The 13,603-nt window shown below is 39.8% G+C and overlaps 1 protein-coding gene across 3 annotated transcripts in view; it reads left to right on the forward strand.

Moving 5' to 3' along the window:
* The window catches only part of SGO2 (shugoshin 2), a 42,833-nt gene extending 39,364 nt beyond the window's left edge, over positions 1 to 3,469 (forward strand). For all 3 annotated transcript variants that reach the window (XM_044241256.1, XM_044241258.1, XM_044241255.1), the window contains exon 9: positions 1,595 to 3,469. In XM_044241256.1, coding sequence (XP_044097191.1) covers positions 1,595 to 1,610 — 16 coding nt within the window. In that variant the 3' untranslated portion in view covers positions 1,611 to 3,469. The remainder of the gene's footprint in view (positions 1 to 1,594) is intronic.
* The last annotated feature ends 10,134 nt before the right edge of the window (positions 3,470 to 13,603 follow it).

Raw genomic sequence — 13,603 nt, forward strand, 5'->3', positions numbered from 1 at the left:
TTTTTACTAATTTCATTGTGATACTTGCTTTTAAAAACTTTACCAACTAAACCATTTAGCAAGTAATCTGTACACCCAACGGATCACTAAAATAGAATACTATTTCATTACAGCATTTATCTAAATACAGCTATATTTAGAGCTGTATTTAGAGTAGGTAGCTCTTCTAAAAGAATTAATTAAACCCTATCTAATTACCCAAGGCAATGGTATCATTGGCTCTGGAGAGGAGTACAGAGGAGGGAAAGAGATCTCACTAGCTATCTAAGCATTTATACCTTTGTAATTGAGGACCATGTGTATGTTGTGTCATCTAAAAAACATGTATTATGTAGAGAATAAATACAGCTCCACTTCTTCCAAGATGATATATCCGATGCATGATCAAACTAAAAATAAAATGAAATTACTAGGTAAAATATTAAAAAGCAAAAGCCAAAGCAAAACTAAGCTAAAAGCTAAACCAAAAACTCCCTTGAACATATCTATTAGCTAGACAAGAAGAAAGCAAGCTCCCATCAGAGCCTGAAGGAGAGCAGGAACCCAGAGAGGTAGGTAGACTCAGACTGGCTTTTGCCCGAACATATTTACCAAACTAGGTGAACCTAAGTGTTGGATTTACAGCGTTATGGGGGTGGGGACAGAAGGCATATCCTCGGGTTTAGCTAAAATGAAAAAACTAATAGTAGATCACCTTTAATAAAGTTGAGCTACTCTCAGTAGGAGAGCAAACTAAAAATAACCTTCCCACCAGCTTTCTTAAGCCTCAGGAAATAACTCTAGTACTGAACTGAGGAGGAAAAAAATCTTCTGAGAATTTGTAACCAGAATCAGACTCTAGTGCATTGCAGCTGGAATTCACAATATCTGGAAGTCACAGAAAACCTCAAGCTGAGGATTTAGTATTAGTCCATGACTTGTAGTGCCCCCTGTCGTCCGTCAGAAGCAAATGCACATATTTTCCAGCACGTTCCCTCGTCTCAGTCCTCAACAATTTTCCAAGGGAAATAAACAGTCAGCTCACCCTAAACACTACATACACAAGGGAATGAGGTACCAGCAGAAACAACTGACAGCAGAATTCGATACAGAATGTAAAATAAGAATGTTTAATGTTTCAATGGAGGAGAGACTTGGAAGTGAGTAAATATGTTGGAAAAAACACCTTTAATGTGAAGACAAGCAAGGAAGAGATGAACACAGTTCAGGATAGTAATTACTTCTTGGGGGACGACAGGATGTGATTAGACAGGGACACACCGGAGGCTTCTGAGGTGTGGTAACATTTTCTTTCTTAACCTGGGTGGTATGTATGTCAACATTTATTTATTGTTTTAAGTTGTACATTTTCATATGTTCTTCTATGTATGGTGAGATTCACAGTAAAAAGGAAATACATGCAAACAGGTAATGTGTGAAATCTAAGTTGGTCAATTTTTCTTAAACCTAATTTTATAATTCCTACTATAGAGTATTCCAGACATATGATGCAGGAGTTTTCTTCTCCATGCTTCATAGCGAAAGCATCAGCTTCAAATTGTTAATATTGTTCATCTTCTGTTTTTTGTTTTTTTTTTTCTTTTTTACTTTGCAGGAAGATGAGAAGATGAGGTGAACTTATGAATTCTGGGTTTTTTTAAAATTCTTAAACCATACCAAGTCAAAACAGGGATATAACAAGGATCCAAAAGATGAAATGCGTGATGAAGGATTCCCCCCTTTACCTTTCCATGAGTATTAATTTATCTATTCTTATGTTTACATATATGTGTGTAAAATAGCTATTTTGTAATATTAAACTTCTAAAATCGTTTTGGTCATCCTATGACTTACATTCCTGTTTTTGTAAACTTCTTCAACCTAACAGCCTTTAACTAAGCAAAAGCTGTTAACCTTTTAACCAAATAAAATGTGTTGTAAATATTTTTGCATTGTTTATCTTGTTGCATAACAAGCTATCTTGTTTTGTTTTATTTTTAAAACCATCCAATATATTTGATCACCTAGATTTTAAAAGTTGCCTTCTGCCTTGGCCAGTTTTCTGTCTCCATTCTTAGACTCTCAGTTTTACCTGTTAGATGTCAGTTTCTGTATTTTTTCCATTCTGTGTAATCTGATGACTTGGCTGAGGGGCTTAATATTTCAGGTTCTTTTAAATTTGGTTTTTATAACTATTTTAAAGAACCCTTACTATACTAGTAGTAGAAAGTAATAAAAACTTTGAATGTCTGAGATCAGTGAACTTAGCTTATTGTATTCAAGGGCAAGTCAAATTCTATTCTGCCTGGATGGAAAAGCTTGCTTAGAGAATAATTGACAAATAAAAGGGCGGACTCAGTGTTTTTAACAAACACTTCAGATCATTCTGGGGCAGACTGTCCTGGGACCAAACTCGAGGAACTGCTGTGGGAATACAGAGTCCCACAGAACTTACTCATAACAATGCCCGTTGAATGGAGGCCTTATTAAAGGAATAGTTTACACAATGGTTAAGAGCTTGGCACCCTGACAGTCTTTGTTCTCTTTCCTATACACCTATTACTTGGAGACTATGGACCTCCTAGAGTCAGTCTCCAGTATTATATTTTTGTCCCTCCTGCTTATTTCTATTCTTCCTCCTTTCAATGAGATTTTTCTTTTTTTTTTTTCCCTTCCCATGTAAATTATTTTTCAGTTTATGTAGTCAAATTTATTAACCTTTTATTGCTGGTGGAATTTGGTAACAATAAAGAATTTTCCTTTTTCCAGATTATAAAGACAGTTACCCATGGTTTCATTTTGTTTTACATTTGAATTTCTGATTCATGTGGTTTTCTTTCTACCGTAATAGATATGAATGCAATCTTGACCTTTTCCCAAATGACTCCCCCATTAATGAGAAGGTCCATGTTTTCCAGTACTGATTTGAAATGCCACCCTTTTTTATGTTGTATTTCCATGTGCACTTAAATTTATTTCTCAGTTTTCTGTTGTATTGGTCTGTGTGTCTGTTTTTGCCCCATTACCGTATCCATTGACTTTAGGGGGGTATCGAGGTTTCCCTCCTAGAGCTTTTACATATTTCTTAATAAATTTACATCTAAGTATTTTATTTTTTTCTTGGTAATATAAATGGGATCTTTCCTTTGATTCTCTCTTCTAATTATTATTTGCATATATATGTTCAATATTGATTTCTGTATGTTAAATACTGAACATTCATTGTAGTATTTTCTAGATATATGTCCTGAGAACTGTTAACTTTACCTCTTTTTTTTCCCCTTCCAAATCTTATGCATCTCATTGCTTTCTTTTGTCTAATTAATGGTACTGCTGCTTACTACCTTAAGTAAAATGTTAAATCGTAGTATCCTTGTATTGTTCCGATTTTCATGGGAATGCCTCTGGTTTTACCCTAATAAGTAAGATGCTGGGTTTTGAGCTGGTTATGTATAATTTATAATCACATTAAAGTATTGTCTATCAATTATTTCATTGAGTGCTTTTTAAAAAACTCATGAATGAGTGTTGAATTTTTGTCAAGTGACTTTTGGCACAGAGAGAGATTGTATGAGTCAGGTTCCAGCCAAGAGATAGAAACCACAATTATTTTATAAATTGTTAGCCATATAGTACAGAACTAAACAAGAACTGAAAAGGCAGAAGGGATGCCTGGAATGTTACAGAGGAAGGAACTACAGGGGGTACCTTTGGCCCTGGGGGAGCAAAGAGAAAAGGATGGAATTATTGAAACCTAAATGCTTGCAGGAAGAGTTCCAGGACTCTAGGGAAGGTATGCACGGGTTAGTGCTATTTCCCTGACGGGCAGTGACAAGACTGGTCTGAGTGTGGAAACACTGCAGACTGGAACCATCCGTTGCTCTGAAGTCCATTATTCCTGCCAGGGCAGTGAGCCATTTCTGTGATGATGCCAACAGGAACAAGAAGCAAATTTCTTTTTCCTCCTCCATGTTTGCAGCTTACATCTATCTCTTCCTATTGCCAGAGACTAAATGGGAACCTGGCAAAGGAAAAAATGGGCTTTTGCAAAGGCCTGGCCTTAACATAGTGGGGTAAGACGTGTGGATCTGAAGCTGAAACATAATAACTTAATAGTCCGCAAAAAAAGATATGATTATTCTCCTTAGAAGTATTAATATAACAAACTGTATTCCCTGATTTGTTGATACTGAAACATTCTTACTTTTACGGAATAAATTCCACCTTCTAGCACGTGCCAGCCATTCTCTCTCACCTCCAAGCCCACCTCGCCACAATTTACTATGTGCTGCTGGAACTCTACAAATCACGTTTTTGTTTGTTTGTTTGTTTGTTTGTTATTTTTTCTCTTTGCTAGCTGATTTTTAAAACGCCTGTCAATGGGGTGATAGGAAGAGACAAAATCAGGAAAAGGGACAAAGGACGTGCTCCTTCTTGTTCGCGTGCTTTTTCTTTTTTGTTTTTTTAAGATTTTATTTATTTGTTAGAGAGAAAGAGAGAGAGAGTAAGCACAAGCAGACAGAGGCTAGAGGCAGAGGGAGAAGCAGGCTCCCTGCCGAGCAAGGAGCCCGATGTGGGACTCGATCCCAGGATGCTGGGATCATGACCTGAGCCAAAGGCAGCTGCTTAACCAACTGAACCACCCAGGCGTCCCTCGTGTGCTTTTTCTATCAGCGTCCCCTCAGCGATGGTGATTTTCTGGGGCTCAGGAGCTGGTTTGTCACCAGCTGGGTCAGCATTCCTAGAACCGGCCTCATTACGCCCCCATGGATATACCAGCACTACTTGGGCTGGGCCCCTCCCAGGCCTCAGGCCTACCTCCTCAGGGAGCCTCCTTCAGGAGATCTGAGTTCTGACTCCCAGAAGCCCTTTCCTAACTCCCTAGGTATTAAGCAGTGGCTGAGCAGGACCCTCTCCTCAGTCACCAAGACTCTAAGTTCTAATATCCCAGCCTCTTCCTTTTATTACCCTGCTGGTTCCTTTGGTACATTGGTGGAGGGAATGCAAAATGATACAAACTTTATAGAAAAGATTTTGACAATATCCAGCAAATTTACATAAGAATATATGATCATACAACCCAGTAGTCTCACTTTTAGAAAACTATAGTGAAAGTTCTCTTGAAAAAAAAACCCAAAATTTGGGGGGCGTGCCTGGGTGGCTCAGTTGGGTGAGCGTCTGACTGTTGATTTTGGGTCTGTCATGATCTCAGGGTCCTGGGATGAAGGCCCTTGTGAGGTTCCGTGCTTAGCAGGAAGTCTGCGTGGGATTCTCTCTGCCACTACCTGTGCCCCTCCTCCCATTCTTTCTCTCTCACTCTCTAAAACAAATCTTTTTAAAAAAATTTCATGGTAGTATGTTTTGTAACAGCAAAAATGAAAAAAAAGGAACAACCTAAGTAATACCACTAGAGGACAGCTGACTTGAGAACCAACTGAAATGAATGAAAATAACTATCAAGTTGGTGACAGATACCAATTTACAAAAGGTATTTTGAATTTGTATCTTTATTAGGGTATACTCTAAGGGTAAAAAGAACCATGACAAAATCTTAAATTTTCATTTACTAGCCTCATTTTATATATATATAATTATATATATAATATCAGTGCAGCTATTATGAAATAGATCTAATGACAGATTAAAGCAATTGGATTTCAGAAACTTCAGAATCTTTGGTTGCAGAATCAAACTCTGCAATCTTAAATTTTAATTGGAAATACAGTATGGGGTCCCTGGGTGGCTCAGTTGGTTAAGCGACTGCCTTCAGCTCAGGTCATGATCCCAGAGTCCTGGGATCGAGTTCTGCATCAGGCTCCCAGCTCCATGGGGAGTCTGTTTCTCCCTCTGACCTCCCTTCTCATGCTCTCTCGTTCTATCTCTCTCTCTCTCTTTCTCAAATAAATAAATAAATAAAATCTTTAATAATAATTAAATAAAATAAATATAAAATATATTTAATAATATATAATAATAAATATAAAATAAAATAAAAAATATATTAGTGTGAACTCATGCTTTTTGCACTTTTAAAAAAGTTAGGTATTTTCTAGTTCTCTCCACTAAAAATGTCTAGAAACAATGATGACTGACTAGCAACAAGTACTTCTAGCATCTAGACTGGTTTCTAAAGACTACTTCCCATCACAGAGACTAGGGATCTTTGCAGAAATGGCTGATTCCAAGTTTGGGACAGGATATAAATAAGGTGAGACTGGGTTGTCTTGTTTCAGAAAACAAGGACATTATTAAAAATGAATGTGATTTTATCATTTTTTAAGCTCACTTTTTTAGTGCTGAATAATATTCCATTGTTTGGATGTACCACGGTTTATTTATCCATTCAACCACTGAGGGAAATCTTGGTTGTTTCTAAGTTTTGGCAATTATGAATAAAGCTGCTATAAACATCCACATACAGGATTTTGTGTGGACATACCTTTCCAGCTCCTTTGGGTAAATACCAATAAGGATGATAGCTGGATCATATAGTAAGAGTATGTTTGGTTTTACAAGAAACTGCAAACTCTTCCAAAGCATTCTTCCAAACCATTTTGCGTTATCATTCCCATTAGCTTCTGTGCATCTTTGTCAGTATTTGGTGTTGTCAAGGTTCCAGATTTTGACCATTCTGATAGGTGTGTAGTGGTCTCTCGTTTTAATTTTCATTTCCTTGATGACAAGTGTGGAGCATATTTTCATATGCTTATTTGCCATCTATGTCTTTGGTGAAGTGTGTGTGGTCTTTTGCCCATTTTTTAAAAAGATTTTGTTTGTTTGACAGAGAGAGAGAGGGAAAGAAAGCCCACGATCAGGGGGAGCTGCAGAGGGAGAGGGAGAAGCGGGCTTCCCACCAGTCCGTGGGCTGGATGTGGGCCTTGATCCCAGGACATGGGATAATGACCTGAGACGAAGACATACACTTCACCAACTGAGCCACCCAGGTGCCCCTGCCCATTTTTAAAATGAGTTGTTCATTTACTTATTGTTGAGTTTTAAGAGTTCTTTGTATATTTTGGATGATAGTCCTTTGCCAGATAACTTTTTAGTAAATATTTTCTCCCAGTATGTGGCTTGTCTTCCTTGGTCTATTTGTAATGACTCACTTTGAATTGAAAATCTGCTTTGGCATTGTATCTAAGCAATAAATGTTCTCACATCTAAAAAAAATAATAATAATAATGAATGTGACGATATCAAAAGGACATGAGTTCCGATTTGAAGGTGTTTCCATTGGCCTAAGATGGGACAAACTCAACATTGGTATGAAAGATTGTAACATTAAAAACATGTTATACAAAAAAAATCACAAATTTATAATGATACTCCAAAAACAAAGAGAAACATTGGATGCTCTGAAAATTTCTTGAGAAACAAAAAATTTGAGAAAAATTTTTGAGAAACAAAAACATTGGATGCTCTCAAATTTCTAAGAGGAAACAATAAAGATGTATTTTGCCTTTCTGATATTAATTCTATTTGCATGGTCAATAACTCTAGTGAGTGGGGACAGTTCTGTTCAAAAGAATCTCAGCTGAAGCATGCAGAAGGAGTGTTTGAATTAGAAAAATTACCATTTTGCAAACTCCTAATAGAATAACTGCTTCAGACAGTGGCCAGCAACGTATGGTGAAGCCATGAGGTGAGATGTTGATGGAGAAATTCATTATGAAGAGATAACCTTTTAAACCCACCGATCAATTTTAGCAGCATTAAGAAGGAGACAACCAGACCTCATGAGCCTCCTGATGTGCTGCAATGTCAAGTGTATGGCATCACCCATGAAGCCTTCTCATGACCTCTCCCAACCCCAACACAACTGGAATTTAATCAAGGCTTTAGATCGATAGACATGATGTGATTTGAAGTTTGGGCCAGTAGTGAATGACCAGGAAAGAATTCTGATGTACAAAAAGGTGATTTATATCACAAGGACAGAGACCCATGGGCAGAAAGGTGCATCTGCGTGTGAGGAGTGACTATGTTATTTCTAAGTTTGTGGAGGGAGGTGAGGTAACATTAAGTTTTTAAAGAATTTCAGTAGGCTGAAAGCAAGGTCCTACGGAATCTTGAAGATTCAGCTGCTGTCAAGACAAGGTTGCTTGCAATCTTTAATAAAACAAACATTGAACCATGAAGGCCGCCATGATTCCTTGAGGAATGTTGGGCTCTGAGTGTCTTCTGGTATCCACGTACAGTAAGCTGGAAGGAGATTTAACTTAAGCTACATTTCTCTTGCCTTTGTTTTCCTCATTATTTCCCCCCTGAACAGTTTTGACCCTTCAGTCTTTAAGGTTGTTGAGGGTAGAAGGTCTTACCTTCTGTAACTTCTTCCGGCTGAAGATGGGCATAGAGATGTCCCTACCTGTGGGTCAACATTGGTCGGTTGAGGATGTAGCTGTTGTGAATGACAGAGGCGGTCAAATCCAAGGTAGACAGCATATATACGACTCTCCCTGAGTAAAAAGATGATCTGTTGATGTGCAGTTACTGTAGTGATGGAGTCTCAGCACCAAGTGAAAAAAACACTGAAGAACAAAACATGTTAGAATTAAAATGGCTTTAACAAAGAGACAGCCTTAATCGTTGACCATAATCCCCCTCCAAACCAGGAACTTAACCAATCATTGGGAAAGAGGGAAGGATTTTTGTAGAGCCTAACTGAAATACTCGTATCTTCTAGTAGTCCTGTGACATTTTAATGATAACCTGAGGTGTATAAGCAGCATTCTGTTTTAATAATGGCACATTACCTTCTTGTGCTGCTGTTAGGACATCTAAAGCCATTCTATTTTGTAGAACCGCTTTGAGCATTTGTGTGACCTCAGTATTAAGTAAGGAGATGCTACTTTGTGAATCACTGAGAGCTTTTTGGTGTACTTATTAAGAGCTTCCATATGCCAAATTACACTTTCTAGCCCTACAGATGGAACAAAAGTGGATGCCAGATGGTCATACCAATGAAAAACAGATCATGTCCATCTCTGTCTTAAATTGGGAAGATAAGCTGGGGGTAGTGATGGTTTTGGTAACAAACCCATGTGTCCAGGCAAAACCCAAGGTGCAATGACCTATCCACACTACAGGAAGCCAGAGGCATAGGTTAGTTCCACATAACCAGTGGGTTCTGTCTGGGACTAGCCATCTAATTTCAGGTCACCTTATCCAATCAGCAAACCAGTTGGTAACCTGCAGTACAATGGCTTGAGAACAGGTTTCTAAGGACAGCCATCCTGAATCGCATGTGCTATGTGCCCAGGTAGAATGTGTATGACTTTTTTGCCCCTAGAATAAAATTGCCTTTTGACCGAGCTGTCCAATGGTGGGTGTGAGCCATAAGTATGTATCCCAGACTTGGTAAATACCATCCTCAGTACGGCATAAGTAGGGTTTTGTAACTCAGGCACTCATCGGCGGGCATCAGTTTGTCAGCTTGTAAAGTCCGTTAATATTTTAGTAGTTTGAGGGTATGGCATAGTCTGGGTACATCCTAGTACATTCCATGTCATAATGATCATGGGCCAAGAAGAAACCTGATTAGTGATAGATTTATCACAAAACGGTATCATTATATATTATTTCCAAAGTGTAAATATATAGAGAGTGCCAGTCCATGCCTTGTAAAGGAAAAAACCCACTAGAGAAACCCAAATGTACTTGACATGGACAAAACCCCACATATCCAATAAGCTGTTTGATTCTGTAGTTGAGCATAATGCTGTACCCATTTTAGAAAGGAATTGTCCTTTAAGATAGGAGAACAGAGGGTCACCTGGTTGGCTCAGTCAGTTAAGCATCTGCCTTCTGCTCGTATCATGATCCCGGGATCCTGGGATCGAGTCCCGGATCAGGATTCCTGCTTAGGGGGGAGTCTGCTTTTCCTTCTCCCTCTGCTCCTCCCCCTGCCTATACTCGCTGTCTCTGACAAATAATAAATTTTTTTTTTTTTAAAGATAGGTGAACAGAGAACAGACAAAAAGCATACAACTTCATTGTTCCTTGAAGAGGAGTTTGAGATCTTTTACATGTTTGCAGGGGTAAGAAGGCATGTGAGTTTGTTCATGGGTTTCCTGTGAAGGAGGTACAGGTTTTATTCTAGATATGTGAACCCAAGAAGAGTGTCCTGCTAATTTTACTGCATTGGGAGTATATAATATTATCTGATGTGGACCTTTCTCTTTGGGATTTAAGTCCTCCACCATATGTGACTTCCAGTCTTTTAAATAAACCATATCTCCAAGACTTACGTGGGGTAGACTTCCAGTTCTAGTCAAATCAGGTTTGGGGAGCATGCAATCAGGATATGCATTAAGTAACTTACAAATTAAACCAGCCTTGAGTGAATAATTTAATAGATCATATAATCTTCATCTAATAACAAGTCTACTGTAAGAAATGGCTTTCCAGGGGCGCCTGGGTGGCTCAGTGGGTTAAGCCGCTGCCTTTGGCTCAGGTCATGATCTCAGGGTCCTGGGATCGAGTCCCACATCGGGCTCTCTGCTCAGCAGGGAGCCTGCTTCCTCCTCTCTCTCTGCCTGCCTCTGCCTACTTGTGATCTCTGTCTGTCAAATAAATAAATAAAATCTTAAAAAAAAAATTAAAAAAAAAAAGAAATGGCTTTCCATATAATAAAAGAGCTAAGTCTTCGAGGTGGTTTTGGAGCCGTTCTCATTCTGAGAAGTCCTACTGGTAACAGAGTAACCCAATGTTCCTGGGTCCCTGCACCAAGTTTAGTTAGGGGCCCTTTTAAAGGATGATTAGCTTTTCCTGCCTCTCAGAGGATTGTGGATGCCAGGCTGAAGGTAAAAAATATTTAATTTTGAAAGCTTGTGCTAGTTGTTGGGTTATTTGTACAGTGAAAGAAGAGCCATTACCACTCTGAATGGACCGTGGAAAGCCAAATCTAGGAATAATTTCTCACAATAAAACTTTGGTTACTTCTGTGGCTCTTCAGTTTTTAGAAAGAGGCCTTGACCTGTCCATTGAAAGTATTGACAAACACTAGTAGGAGTGTTTGGTGTTTGTGTGCAGTCGAGCTGCCTGTCCTCACGGGATGGGCAAGTTCCATGCCTCTGGACTGGTTTTAAAAGTAGTGGGGGCACCACACCTTCCAGATTTACCTGTGCACAAACAATACAGAATGGGCAAACCTGTTTTGTTGGAGCTGTTAAGTTCATTCCAGCAAATATTTTTTAAATTAAATGTCCTAAAGCAATTCACCCAGGCAAGTTGCCTGGTATAAATTCTGTATCACCTTCCATTGGCTATTTTTGGGAATAAAGATGTTTCCCTCATTAATAAGCCAGTTCTGTGTGTTTTTTGAATGTCCCCATTCCTGGGCTATGTCAGTTTCTTGGTCTGAATAGCCAGGAGTTATAGACTTTATTGGAGCTGAACCTGGTGTGAGACTGCATATTTGTTTAGTTTGTGCTGCCTGCTTGGCTACATGGTCGGCCAAATTATTTCCTTTAGATTCTAAAGTCATATCCTTTCGGTGTCCTCGGAGGAGAATGACAGCAGCCTCCTTAGGTAGGGGTACAGCTTCATTCCAGGCCCATGTTTGGGGACTCATGACTTGATAGTAACAAGTCATATAATAAAAGAGCTAAATTGGAGCTCTTTCCTCCCAAATTGGAGCACCAAGAAAGCATATTTGAAGTCAGCATAAATATTAATTCTTAGGCCTTTTGCCAGTTGAAGAGTACAGATAAGTGCTATTAATTCAGCCTTTTGAACAGAAGTATTTGTTGGAAGGGCTTTTGCCTCAGTGGTCTTAATTAAGCTAACTTTCTCCCTTACCATCAGTAAAACAACTGTCCTCCGCATTTTCAATAGGGGGATCTTTTTAAAGCTGGTCCGCTAGAATGAACAAGATCGAAAATCTTGTTCTAACATAGAAGTCGTGTTCTGACTTAGAAGTGTGATGCTCCGGTCCAGGCGTCCGAGTAGCTGAGGTTCAAGTTTCACAGGTTGTAGCTCTTATTTCAGGTCTAAAACACAGCCTGGTGTCTGGCGAGGCGGCCTCCCGCCATCATTCGTGGCCTTGGGCTCTTTGGACTGTGGATGACACTGTGGCGTCATCAGTGCCACAGCCTGTCCCGCAGTAAGTCGGGAAACTTCTTTCACCGGGAGGGCTGTTGCAGCCACTGCCTGAGGACACGCCAGCCTTGTGTCACATCACCTCGTGACTTTGAATAATAGCCCACTGTTCTTGTTTTATTTTCTGATTTCTGGGTAAGAACTCCCACAGCTTCTCCCTGTTTTTTGGCAACAGGTACAGTGAAAGGTTTTTCTAAAATTTGGTAAAGCCAGCGCTGGCGCCGACAAAAGCTTAGTTTTTAACGTGCAAAGGGCTGTCTGATGGGTCTTAATCCCGAATAAAGTTTCCTCATCAGGGCCTTCAGTTGAATCAAACAATGGTTTGGGGGCGCCTGGGTGGCTCAGTGGGTTAAGCCGCTGCCTTCGGCTCAGGTCATGATCTCAGGGTCCTGGGATCGAGTCCCACATCTGGCTCTCTGCTCGGCGGGGAGCCTGCTTCCTCCTCTCTCTCTCTGCCTGCATCTCTGCCTACTTGTAATCTTTCTCTGTTGAATAAATAAATAAAATCTTAAAAAAACAAAAAACAATGGTTTGGCTAAGAGCCCAGACCCAGGAATCCACAGGAGGCAAATACCTGCCATGCCTAGGAAAGCACAGAGTTGTTTTTTGTTTTGTTTTGTTTTGTTTTTTAAAGATTTTATTTATTTATTTGACAGACAGAGATCACAAGTAGGCAGAGAGGCAGGGGGGTGGCAGGGGGTGGGGGAAAGCAGGCTCCCTGCTGAGTATAGAGCCCGATGCGGGGCTCCATCTCAGGACCCTGGGATCATGACCTGAGCTGAAGGCAAAGGCTTAACCCACTGAGCCACCCAGGCGCCCCAGGAGTTGTTGTTTTTTTTTTTTTTTATAGCTGGGGGTCCAAAGCTTTTTTTTTTTTTTTTCCTGTCAGTAGACAGGGTACGATGACCTGGTGTTAGCGCATATCCCAAATATTGTACTTTCTGTTTAGATATTTGTCCCTTTTTAGAGACATGATACCCTCTATCTGCCAAGAAATTGAGTGAAGTTATGGAATTACTATCAGACATTTCTTTTGCGGAACTACAGATTAAAACGTCATCCACATGTTGGATTTTAGTCTCTGGAGGCGAGAAGAGCCCACGGAGGTCTTTACTAAGGGCAGCCTTGAGCAAGTGAGGACTGTCTCTAAATTCCTGTGGCAAGACTGTCCAAGTTCATTAGCAAGACTGTCCAAGTTCATTAGCAAGACTGTCCAAGTTCATTAGCAGCATGTGGCCTCAGAGGTGAGGCTCATTCAAAGGCAGATAGTGGCTGTGTTTCCTCACCTGGAGGGAGGCAAAAGAAGGTGTCTTTTAAATCAAGTACCGAGAACCAGTTGGCATCACCAGGGACCTGGGGGAGAACAGTGTGTGGATCTGGCGCTGCGGGACGAATGGGCGTTACCGCCTCGTTTATAGCTCTTCCGTCTTGTACCCTCTGATACTCCCCATTTGGTTTGTTTACTGGTAAAATCAGTGTTATAAGGAGATTGACAAGACTTTAAATAAAATACCATGTTTGAGAA

This window comes from Neovison vison, chromosome 3 (assembly GCF_020171115.1).
Source record: "Neovison vison isolate M4711 chromosome 3, ASM_NN_V1, whole genome shotgun sequence".
Taxonomy (NCBI): Eukaryota; Metazoa; Chordata; class Mammalia; order Carnivora; family Mustelidae; genus Neogale; species Neogale vison.